The following is a 12,245-nucleotide window of genomic DNA, read 5'->3' as shown; positions in this document are numbered from 1 at the left end:
AACAAGTACTGTAACAAGCATTGTTAACAAAAGTGAATTTGAAGCAAACAGACAAATTTGGAACATATATCATTACCAGTTAAATCATATTGTCATTTGGCCTTGAGAAATAATAAACAAGTTGTACTTTTCACAAAGTGCTGTACTCTGTGATGTTTGCTTAGCTGTAGAAGGTGCTTTTGAATTCATGACGTGTTTAGAAGTAATTGGTTATCTATTGTTTTAACCAATGGCACGTCAATGCTCACATGCTTATGTTGATCTTCATGTTAAACAGCCCTGAATAACTTCCTACTGCATAAGGCATTATTGATGGAACCACCAAATTGATGTAACATACATCTGGTACTAATGAATATTGCTATCCCCACTATTCATCTTATCAGTCCCAATTCCATCCTTAATCCCATCCCTCTTCCTTTCCTTCCTCCTCTCCTTCCCCTTCTTCCTTTCCTTCTTCCTCCTCTTGCCCCTCTCCCTCCCCCCTCAAATAATTTGTTCACACTGGATTTTTTTATTTTTTAATTCACTATACTATTCAATGGCTCTGAAAAATTTTGAAGTTCAGATCGATCAGGAATAGCTATCTTGGAAAACGTTTTAAAATAATTCTTAGAACACTAGTTAATAATATTATATTTCAAGTAACTTGTTGAATAACCTTTTGTACATTTATGAAAACAAACTTGACACCTCATTCTCTGCTTGATTAGATGAACCATTTACCAATTAAGTTGTGTTTGAGCTGTGGTTTTATTTGGTTACAGTAGATAATTAGTGTGAATGATTTCTGAAAATCCCTCTGTATAGATGCAAATGTCAAACAAATTTTATTTCAACACCAGTGGTATGGTGGTGGAGTGGGAAAAGGTGTTAGATTGGATAAAGGTGGTAGAGTGGGTAAAGGTGGCAGAGTGGGTAAAGGTGGTGGAATGGGAAAGGTGGTTAAGTGGATAAAGGTGTTAGAGTGGATAAATGTGTAAGAGTGGATCAATGTGGTAGAGTGGGTAAAGGTGGTAGATTGGATATGTGTCAGAATGGGTAAAGGTGTGAGAGTGGATAAATGTGGTAGAGTGGGTAAATGTGGTAGAGTGGGTAAAGGTGGTAGAGTGGGGAAAAGGTGGTTAAGTGGATAAAGGTGTTAGAGTGGATAAAGGTGGTAGATTGGATAAAGGTGGTAGAGTGGATAAAGCTGGTAGAGTGGGTAAAGGTGGTGGAGTTGGAAAAGGTGGTTAAGTGGATAAAGGTGTTAGAGTGGATAAATGTGTAAGAGTGGATAAAGGTGGTAGAGTGGGTAAAGGTGGTAGAGTGGGTAAAGGTGGTAGATTGGATATATGTGTCAGAATGGGTAAAGGTGTGAGAGTGGGTAAAAGTGGTATAGTGGGTAAAGGTGGTGGAGTGGGGAAAAGGTGGTTAAGTGGATAAAGGTGTTAGAGTGGATAAAGGTGTTAGAGTGGATAAAGGTGGTAGATTGGATAAAGGTGGTAGAGTGGGTAAAGGTGGTAGAGTGGATAAAGGTGGTAGATTGGATAAAGGTGGTAGAGTGGATAAAGCTGGTAGAGTGGGTAAAGGTGGTGGAGTTGGAAAAGGTGGTTAAGTGGATAAAGGTGTTAGAGTGGATAAATGTGTAAGAGTGGATAAAGGTGGTAGAGTGGGTAAAGGTGGTAGAGTGGGTAAAGGTGGTAGATTGGATATATGTGTCAGAATGGGTAAAGGTGTGAGAGTGGGTAAAAGTGGTATAGTGGGTAAAGGTGGTGGAGTGGGGAAAAGGTGGTTAAGTGGATAAAGGTGTTAGAGTGGATAAAGGTGTTAGAGTGGATAAAGGTGGTAGATTGGATAAAGGTGGTAGAGTGGGTAAAGGTGGTAGAGTGGATAAAGCTGGTAGAGTGGGTAAAGTTGTTAGATCGTATAAAGGTGGCAGATTGGATAAAGGTGGAAGAGTGGGCAAAGGTGGTTGATTGTATACATGTGGTAGAGTGGATAAAGGTGGCAGAGTGTGTAAAGGTTGTAGATTGTATGAAGATGGCAGATTGGATAAAGGTGGTAGAGTACGTGGGTAAAGGTGGTAGATTGGATAAGGTGGTAGAGTGGGTAAATGTGGTAGATTGGATACAGGTGGCAGAGTGGTTAAAGGTGGTAGAGTGGGTAAAGGTGGTGGAGTTGGTAAAGGTGGTGGCACAAGAAGCAATCCCTAGGTTATGGGAGGTCGTGGGATCGACCCTCAGTCAGCAGTCAAAATTAGATTTGTTTTTACCCAGGAGAAATCCACGGTTTTCCCCAATGAACATGGTCATCCAAATTTGTAAAATATCCAAAAATGAGTTAAAACTATAAATTGGCTAAAGCCACCCGACCTGAAGTGTCAGTTTAACAAGCCATCTGGCATCTCCCAGAGACACACATGATTGCTTAGATCATACTATAACTGCCTTCCAGGCCGATTATAATTTTAATTTTTATTTGACTTTCTGGCATATTCTGGGACTATACTGATACTAAAAGCTTGTTTAACTATTATGTGAATCTTTTTATTTCTCTTCTAAAATAATTTGAACACCATGATGCAACCCTGACATGTCTCCTAAATTGTCTCATTTCTAAGATAATTATAACAGCATACATAAGAATACAGAACAATACTGGAACCAGATTGTTGGGCCAAAAGAAATATTCCTTCTCTAATTGCAACACTTTGTAGAATGGAAATCCCTCCTTCCTGACAAAGGGTATTTTCTACCATTTTTGGAAAGTATTAAGACATTTACCACCTTTACCACCGTCATTGTTTGTCAGGTGATGGTTCCGGATTACTGGGAAATCCCAGGAACTGTTCATATTTGAATGATCAAACGCAACTTTAAAGGGATTTACTGTATTTACTTGGCTACAAACTGGATTTTAGCCTCTTGCCAAAAAATATTTTTTATGAAAAAGTTAAATATGTACATGTATTTAGCCACTGGTTTCATTCCTCCCACCCCCCTCCTCCTTCCCGTCCCCCCTCCTCTCCCCAGAAAACAAATTGGAAATTTACTATTTTGAGCAACAAAAGTTCCTTCATTTGTAAGAAATTTGCTGGTTGCAATGGAGGTCAGGAGGTGATTGATGTAGTCTTTATTGGCATAATCATCAGATTAGAAAACAGGGCCTGCAAGACAAGGGAAACTGGTGAGGTGCCCACTTCAACTTTCACAGATTCACAACAGTGATTTTCATGTACCTGTCAATTTCAACACCAACATTAGTATGACCACCCTGTCTCCCTCCTTCCCCCTCCCCATCTCTATCCCCACAAACACAAACCTGGCAAAGTTCATTGCATAATGGAAGGTTGGCAATGGTTACTTTTATTGGACGGCAACCTGTTGGTCCAACAAACAACCACAATTAGGAATTAAGTTTGGTTCATGCCGAAACCTTTTTGCTGTACAGCTGCATATTAATACCTGAGTGAATACCAGTTTCAGTGAATGAGCCACTCTTTGACATAAATAGAAAGTTCAACCAACTTTATAAAAAAGGAGGTGAAAGTGGGAATGATGTATACCAGCCCCTTTAATGTCCAACAGGAATTAATTGGAAAAGGTTGAAACAAATTGAGTTTAACAATTAGAATGAAGATTTAGTATTGCAGCATGCAATGCTTACTGGTTGTGGTCGGGAGGGGGATGGGATGGGTGGGTGGGAGATTAAGGAAAACCTGTATCATTTTGTTATTAAAAAGGCAGAACTTTATTATTAGAAATCAGACTCAATAAACAGAATCCTGCAGGTTTGATTACTATGTAAATATATGCACGCTAGCTGGCAAGCTATGTCCTTGGTTCCTGAGGAGGATATAAGTCACAGCTGATTTTACTTCAGGAAATGGGTTGTATAACATGTAAGACTACTATATCATCCCCTTATTAAATCATAACTATATAAATTGTACATTTGCTCTGACCTATCCTACCCTTGAACTTTAATTCATTTGCTTGTTGTCAAGGCAACATTTCTGTTTGTCAAAGCATTTCAGAGTTGATATATTATGGAATGATTCAATCGTGAAAACTTATCCAAGTGGAAAAATAGAGTTTCCCATCTAACCTTATTTTTTCTTGTGTTTTTGTAGTTTCTAGAAAGTTGTACGTAGTACACTCGGTTGCGTGAGAAGACTGCGCAAATATAGCACGACAACATACACGGTGTCTAATTAGTAGTTCACGTGATGTGAAATAAATCTGCAGACCTATGGCGCTTAGAAGCATCCTTTTTTAAGGTTATGTGACTGTTGTCAAGGCCACATCCTGTCATTATAACATGCTGATAATGTTAAATATTTTAATTGTGAAACTTGTAAAATAATAATATGTGGCAGATGTTGCATAACCAGGGACATGTAAATTTGACAACATAGCCAAGCCGCACGGAAGGATGCAATCCAGGGACAAGGGGGGCGGGGGGAGGGGGGTTGGGCAGTTGAGGAATATTGAGAAACATTATGTATCATCCAATGTTACATAGTGATGCTTTGATGTGCCTTTATATACTAGGGCATTGTTTCAAGAACTCTTTAGTGGGTGGGCCATTTCCCAAAAGGGACCATCATGACACTATCTAAGCGGAGTGTCACCATCAGTTGGTGCATATCATAGCAAGAAAATTGTACGTTAAAAAAAGAGGAATGTACGTTACTTTATAATCTCTGAGTATTAAGGGAGATGGGGACCCAGGAAGGGCACCAAATATCTCTTCTTGGCCATGCCACTGGTTGATGCTGGAGCTTTTATTGTTTGCATATATGTTGCTTTTCTTGTTTGTCTGTTTTGTTTATATAATAGTTTATGGAATTCAGTTGTTATTTGGTGTCACATGTTTTATAGGATAAGCTTGGAGGATGCAATCACAGACAGGTTGGTCCCTGGAGACAATATTATGTCACTATTATGTCATATTATGATAAACATTTTATATCCTTATCCCATATTTTTTTCCGTCTCCTTAATTTATCCCCATACCCTGTGACTGCAGTTCACCTGGTCCCCCTCCCTACCCTACCCTCCCCTCTCCCGCCCCCACATTTTACTCTGACTCTCATTTTATATTCAAGCATGATCACAGATTATGATCAGGTTTCGATGAATCCTTGTCACAGACCCTGCAATCATCCTCCCAAATATATTCCGTTTGTGCCAAATCATCCATTCAGTTTCAAGCTGATTATTGAGGCACCTTCAATGTGGCTGAGACTTCTTTTTCACACCTCACCAAAGGGGACTTTACAACAAAGCTAAGTTTTCTGGAATTGAGAAACCACCTTCCTCTTACCTGATCTTATGCAAAGACGACCAATGAGAGCAGTGAACTGCAGAAGCAAGTTTTAAGCTGTAGAGACAGTATAAACAATAAGGAGGTTTGGGATGTCTTTATAGAATGCTTTGAAACAGGAGTATACATAAATCAAAGTGATCCAGTCATCAATCTATGCAGTGATTCATCTGGAAAGCATCCCTGAACAACTTGGAAGGGTAAGTAGACTTGAGTTTTTAAGTTACTTTATGAGGTATCCTACATTTTCCCTTTCTGTCTTTTTGTGAAAAGGTTGTTGCTATGCAGAGGGCTAATTCACTTGAGGTTTTCATCTACAAGAGACTTGGAAGAGGTGCTTTGCAATGTGTTTGCTTAAATGTGCGTATATATATTCAATATACATTGGTACAGCACTATTGCTTTGAAGTTATAGGGTAGTATATAGGCCCTAGTCACGAAACGTTATGCAAAGCCTCTTCAATTACATAACAGTGTAGAAAATTGCATTTATCATTTCAGGGATACTTACTTTAGCACTGTTCACTAAACATGTTAGTCATTCTAGCTCATTATATTCTTTCTTCCTTTACAAGTTTACAGTCTCATTTGGCAAGTAAAGGATGGGTTATATGCAGGCAGGGAAGGGGGGAGGGGGTCAGAGGGTACCATAAGGGTTAATAACTTACTTTAGCACTGTTCACGAAACATGTTAGTCATTGTTGCTCATTATTATATTCTTCCTTCCTTTAGAAGTTTACAGTCTCACTTGACAAGTAAAGGGTAGGTTATATGGGGGCAGGTTGGGAGAGGTGGGGGGAGGTGGGGGGAGGTGGGGGGTAGAGGGTATGATAAGGGTAAATACGATTGACAAGAGGTTATGATTGCTCAGGAATCTTGCACCAATAAATGCCTCATGCTTGTAATATGCCATTGCTGCTTGTGACAACTTGTCTTCTATATACACTGAACGTTCATGGTTATAAAGATAACTTTAACCTTCCTCATATCACAAATTAAATTTAAGATAGATGTTCTGTATAATTGCTGTCAAAGCTACTGACTGTGATGCATTATAACTGCAATCTTAAAAGGCTGTGCATTTGATTTCCACAAAAGGTTGCATGTTTTTCTATGCAAAGTTTAACTAGTGAACGGATGGGTAATTACAAGCTGACGGCAATATTGATCTGCCTCATCCATGGTCAGTAAGTAGCCGGACCATATTCCTGCTCGCAAAGTGGTTGAAATTGCTCAAACGTTTTGAAAAATACCTTTCTGGAGGAATTGACCTGCCAACTAATCACAGCTGTTTTAAATTCAGTTAAATCTCTCACGTTCAGAGAAAATACTTTGCCATTTCACAGTAAAATCTTGTGGAATGTGTACAAAATGGCCTACAAACCAATTATAATTGTCATTGTGACCCTCCCTCCCTCGACCCCCTTCATACTCTGTCTGCCCATCCACTTCTTAAAACCCCTTTCCAAACAGTAGGACACCTCGCTGCCAAAACATTCATAGCATTTACCTGCGATCTTTGTACCTTGATCACCACTTATCCCATCTGCAAATTACAGTAGCTCAGCTGTGAACTTAGAAAGAATGAATTTATAAGGCACAATCATGAGATCCATTGCTCCCAGTTGAGAAAGGAATACCTGCATGTTCATTGCTTTATTGTCCCAGATAGAATCTAATCGGCACAGGCTGTTGGTTTGACCTACATCCGCCATTTAGAGATTTAGCTGAGATTGTTGGTGGAAGAGATTAGCCCTGGAGTAACCTTCATAAGGGATTTTTTCTCCATCTGGAGAAAAAGGAAGAAGGTTAATTACCCTTTTTCCATTTTGAAGTATGAAACAAACCCAAGGTTGAATGTTCAGACCCTTTCAATGCTGGAATGTGAATCAATTATTCGTGAAATCTGCAAAGCTAATATATCAACTTTCCCTTTTCTGAAAGATATATCACATGCTCTCTCTCGTTCAGGTTTCCTTGAGTTTTGAACGTGTTTTGTTCTGCTTCTCTGTGCGTGCATGTCCTTGCCAAGTTTGGGCTTATCCACCAAAGTATACCAGAGAATAATGTGGACTTTTAAATTTCCAAATTTTGAAATCTTGAACTGTTCTTACGTTTGTAGAGTCGCCAGTAATTCTTTTGTTACCTGGAGAGTATTTTGGTCGCTAGGGCAAGGGTAATAATAAGCCTGGTGCAGGGAATTCTTTATCCAGTATCGCATCGCGAAATGCTATGCAAGATGTCAAAATATGCTATACAAGTTCAAAGATGGACCGGATAGCAGTTAATACAGAAACAGAACCATAGTATTACAGGATTGCCCAGGCTGGGATGTTATCTGGTTAAAAGGCAGTAACTGGTTTGTGACACTGGAGGACTTGACCATACCTGTGGGGGGGTGGGGTCTAGGGAAAGGTCAATGCTAAGCATCCTAACGTCAATCATCCTAACAATAAATTAGGATAAAAATGTTAAAGGCATTGAAGACTCACCCCAAACCGCGTGCGGCCATCTGAAAAAGTTAACTTTCTGTTGCTTGCAAGTGACGTTTTGTTGTTTCGCTACAAAATGCAGACAGTAATGAAACCTGATACCTTGTTATCTTTAGCTGGACCTGAGACGTCCATCGCTGTATCGTTTATACACTTTGCTGTGGGTATTGACCACAGCTGTATGTACTGACTGTACACTAGTGTCTAATTACCGATGGTAGCAAAGCTGTGTGTGTATTTGGTGGTGTCTAACACTTCTATTACACCTCATTCGAAACTAGGTCAGATTACTGGCATTAGACGTTTCTTTTTGCGCGAGTCTTAACACCCTTTAAGTTAAACAGGCAGAAAAACTTGTATTTGTGCCAATTTTTTCAATATCAGATGCTGATGGCATTGGTTGAAAAAGTTTGATTGCATTTTCTTATTCCGTCTCTGAAACAGCGAGGCAGGGATGTCGGTAGTATTTTTCCAAGGCTGTCGCAACAAACAGAAAAGCGACCACCTCACGAAAGGAATACCAGGGGAAACCCTGATATTTTATAAGTGGTGAATTTTTGTTACTCAAAATTGGAACACTGAATTCTTCCCTGTGGTGCATAACTTTGTGTCGCACATACCAGACGAAGGTGAAAGTTGCGGTTTTTTACCCCAACCCTGTGCAACGGTTGGGGGGAATCATTTCCTGCTGAACTTGATATTCATTGCACAGACATAGTTTACCTATTAAGCAATTGAAATGTACATTGATTGGCAGAAGCCCTTGCGAAATGACTGTCTCTTTGTATGCAGTATTGTATATTAATACACATCTCTTTAAATCACTGGAATGTGATTTGTCTTATGACCAAAGCCCAGGGTAGTACAGATATCATGAGAACATGCACTCCTTATGTGTTTGCAATTAGGTCATGTTTTGTATAAATGCTTCTTATATTATAAATATTTAAAGACAATTACAAATAGTCATGATGTTGACAGGTAAGCCATGTAGCTGTAGGTGGGCCTTGCATGGGTGAAGCCAGCTGCCCTTATTGATTGTTCTCCTGTTGAATTGTTGAAAAGATTGGCATGATAACAGCACACACCCTAGTGACAATAAACAAACTTTATATAACAAGAGTTTTGAAAGCAAACAAAGCAACACCTTGCATATATGAGATATATACTGAAGAAGGTTAACACCTCTGATTGGTGACTTGAATAGGTAACCCTAAATTCACATTGTTTGTGTCATTCAATGATAGTTTCAGGGTGACAAAAAAATTGCTTCCATTCTTTACAAAATACACTTTTGGAGGGGTGGGAGAGAAGGAGGAGAAGGGAGGAGGGGGAGGGAGGAGGGGGAGGGGGGAGGGAGGGAGGGAGGAGGGGGAGGAGGGGAGGAAAGATGAATGGGTTGGTAGCAACTCTAATATGTGACTAGAGTAAATAACCATCCACATTTTTGACATAAATTCTGTATATAGTTTTCGGGTGACAACATATTCTTCCATTCTTTGCAAAAATACACTCGTGGGTCCCTGGGGGGAGAGGAAGGGAGGGGTCAACAGGTTGGAAGAGGGAACTGACTTACATAGGATTACTATTGCACTATTTTTGCTGATAGTTTTAGGGTGACAAATTGTGCTTCAATTCTTTGAAAATGGATGGGAGGTAGGGGGGTACAGAGGGAGGGGATTGGGGAAGATTGATTGGTGATAGGGAAGGGGAGAATTCCCTCCTTTGTGGGGAGGGTTATCAAAATTTTGTTTAAAAAGATTGCAATACTTCCACAGAATTTAAAGGTGGAAACTCAAATCACTTGACTAATATATACAAGTACATATAAAGATGTCTTTCATCCAACCTCACCCTCTGAACTCAATATTAAAACAGATAAACAGGTTGTGCTTATGGCCTTAAGCAATGCAATTGTTTATTATGTTTTTCATAAATTATTTAAACTTACCAACAGGATGGATGTAAAGTTATATTAGGGAGCAACATGATTCTGTCAACACTGTATATTACAGTAGCAGGTACTCTCACATTATCTTGTCAGAGAAGTTCATTGAAAGTCAGATAATCCATCAACCTGTTCCTAATGTATTGTTGTGTGTTAGATATAAGACAAACATTTGACAAACAATGTTGAAAGGTACTACCAGGACATATAGCCACATTCCAACCTTCACCTTATAAGGACATGGAGTTGGGCAGACTGATAAAACTGACAGATGGGGGGAAACTTCTGACCTAGATGTGTACAAGTAGAAGTTGAAGTGATATTGACTGTTTTGTGCTTGTAATGAGCCTTGGGTCCTTGGGTGAGACAGTTTTTATGACCACTATTATGTATACTTCAAAGCTAGAAGTCCCTCTAATCTCCAGTGTAAAACTAAGACCTTTGCACATGACTGCTCCCTGAGGAGGCATCTAGAACCTGTCCACATTAATGTTTGTGTGGTGCGACCTTAAAGCTGACGGTGCCATTTATTTAAACCTTTAAAGGAAATATCTTAGAGGTACTTTATGCAAACTTGTTTGTTCCGCTCCTGAAAATCCACCAGAATTGAAACAAAACAAGGTAAAAAGCTGAAATATGTTTCATGTGTGAAAAAGTTTTGGAAATGAATCAATAAAATGTTTTATTACATTTTGGTGGACACAAAATTTTGTGTATTAAGGTTAATGGTTTGTAAACTATATACACTGCGGAACAGCCAAAAGGTTATACTCGAGTGTAGATATATACATAATGTGATTTTTTTTTGGGGGGGGTACCCAATTATGCAATCATATATGGCTTGTGTACAATCAGAAACAGAATTTGTCAGTCTTGTTTTGTGTGTGTGTGTGTGTTGTTGGTTTTAATGTTTAATTAGTAGGATTTTTATAACAAATGACTTAACCTAATTATTTGCCGTTAAAGTGCAGTCACTAGACCCGAAAATGTCGTGTAAGAAATGCAAAGCGATATTTTGCCCAAATAAAATTTCCCATGTCTCTTTACCAATGCCTACTCCTGCAATAACTCAAAAACTAGGAAACAAACTAAATCTGGCAGAAAAGAAGGTTTTCACAGAATACACGTTAATTATCCAACTCTTAATTTTTAATAATAATAGGTGAGAGGTACAAAATACATGCAGTGCATTTATACCAAATTGCTGACTTTTAGAATTTGTGGTATTGTTGGAGCATCTTCTGATGGTGAGAGCAGTGAAAAATGATAGACTGTTGCTCTAGTGTTTGATGTGTCACGTGAGAAATTCCATGACGCTGTCAAAGAAGAAATGGTGACTTTCCCCAAATGTGGCAAATGAAATTGACAGTCAGTGGTCAGGTGATTGTTCAACAGAGGGCTGAAGTTGGCAATATGTTATCGACAGCACCCCCTCACTTTCAATATGTGTAATTCCTTTAACTGACTGAAAATTTATGGATCCAAAAAGATCTCATGTGACATAAAATCTGGACTTTCGGTAGCTTTCACCAAACATTTTTTTCCCCTCTTCCTTTTCTTGGTTCTCAACTTCTCTTCATGGGTATTTTTTAATTTTTTTTTATTAATAACTGAAGTACACTAAGTGTGGTATGACTATAAACAATGATGAACACCAAGCCAATGTTATTTATTACCGGCTGTAACTCTGTTGCCATGGTAACATGCATTGACTATTTTTCATGACTGTTCACTTGTTTATGGAAATATTAAGCTGTTATTATAAATGCATTAACTACTGTAGCATACCGGTAAGTCCCTGGCAAACTGCCCAAGCCGTGTGTTTTTTATTCTTCGTTTTTTTTTTAATGACTGCCTCTTGCCTTTGTTTTGGCTTTATCATGTGACTCCCTGTTTGTTATTAGCTTCTCCTGTTTGGCCACTTCTTGTCATAGGGGAAAGCCCTCACTGGCTTCTGGCCAAGCAGAACCTGTTTATTCACCAGCATGACTGTTACCCATTGTTATGTCAAGCATTTTCTTTGGGATCTATTTTTTATTTTTGGCTTGTCATTGTTAGTTTTTCGTGTGTGCGCTTGCCTGATCTAAGGAATTTAGCCTACCAACCAGTTCAAGAGAGGATTGTTCAGTGAGGTTGGTTTGGGCCAGTAGGTCGGTCGTCAACTATACAGCAGCAGGAAATATTCAAGCTGCAATTGGAATTGCGTGACCTTTTGTAATTGTTTGAGAATTAATAAATTAACATTCGATTTCTTCAGTTGACAGGATTGGAAGAGTCGGAACAGCCAGGCAGGGGAAAGGAAATCTGTTTTTGACATCGGTGAAGTTGGATGTTACACTCCAAAGGAATTACTGACTTTGACATTGCAACTGTTTGGTAAGTGTATATATATATATTTGGCTTAATAAATATTTTTATGACTATTTTGTTGTATTTCTTCGAAAGAAAGTATCCTAAAATTAACCACTTTTGCTCTTTTGGCTGTCAAATTGATT

The 12,245-nt window shown here is 38.9% G+C and overlaps 2 protein-coding genes across 6 annotated transcripts in view; both read left to right on the top strand.

Annotated features, from left to right (window-relative positions):
• Positions 1-12,126, top strand: part of LOC139961432 (dnaJ homolog subfamily C member 2-like) — a 118,632-nt gene extending 106,506 nt beyond the window's left edge. The window contains exons 17-18 of one of the 3 annotated variants that reach the window (XR_011790886.1): positions 5,093-5,510; positions 12,008-12,126. Coding sequence is in view for 2 of the 3 variants with exons in the window: in XM_071960591.1 (XP_071816692.1) it covers positions 5,256-5,314 (59 nt within the window). In the remaining variant the exon portion in view is untranslated. Of the gene's footprint in view, positions 1-5,092; positions 5,511-12,007 lie in introns of those variants that run through there. The other 2 variants (XM_071960591.1, XM_071960595.1) reach the window with 2 other exon arrangements.
• Positions 11,985-12,245, top strand: part of LOC139961433 (uncharacterized) — a 56,082-nt gene continuing 55,821 nt past the window's right edge. For 2 of the 3 annotated variants that reach the window (XM_071960600.1, XM_071960597.1), the window contains exon 1: positions 11,985-12,126. The gene's annotated coding sequence lies outside the window, so the exon portion shown is untranslated. The remainder of the gene's footprint in view (positions 12,127-12,245) is intronic. The other variant, XM_071960598.1, reaches the window with a different exon arrangement.

The sequence above is a fragment of the Apostichopus japonicus genome, chromosome 20 (assembly GCF_037975245.1).
Source record: "Apostichopus japonicus isolate 1M-3 chromosome 20, ASM3797524v1, whole genome shotgun sequence".
NCBI lineage: Eukaryota > Metazoa > Echinodermata > Holothuroidea > Aspidochirotida > Stichopodidae > Apostichopus > Apostichopus japonicus.
This window is presented reverse-complemented; position numbering and strand designations above follow the sequence as displayed.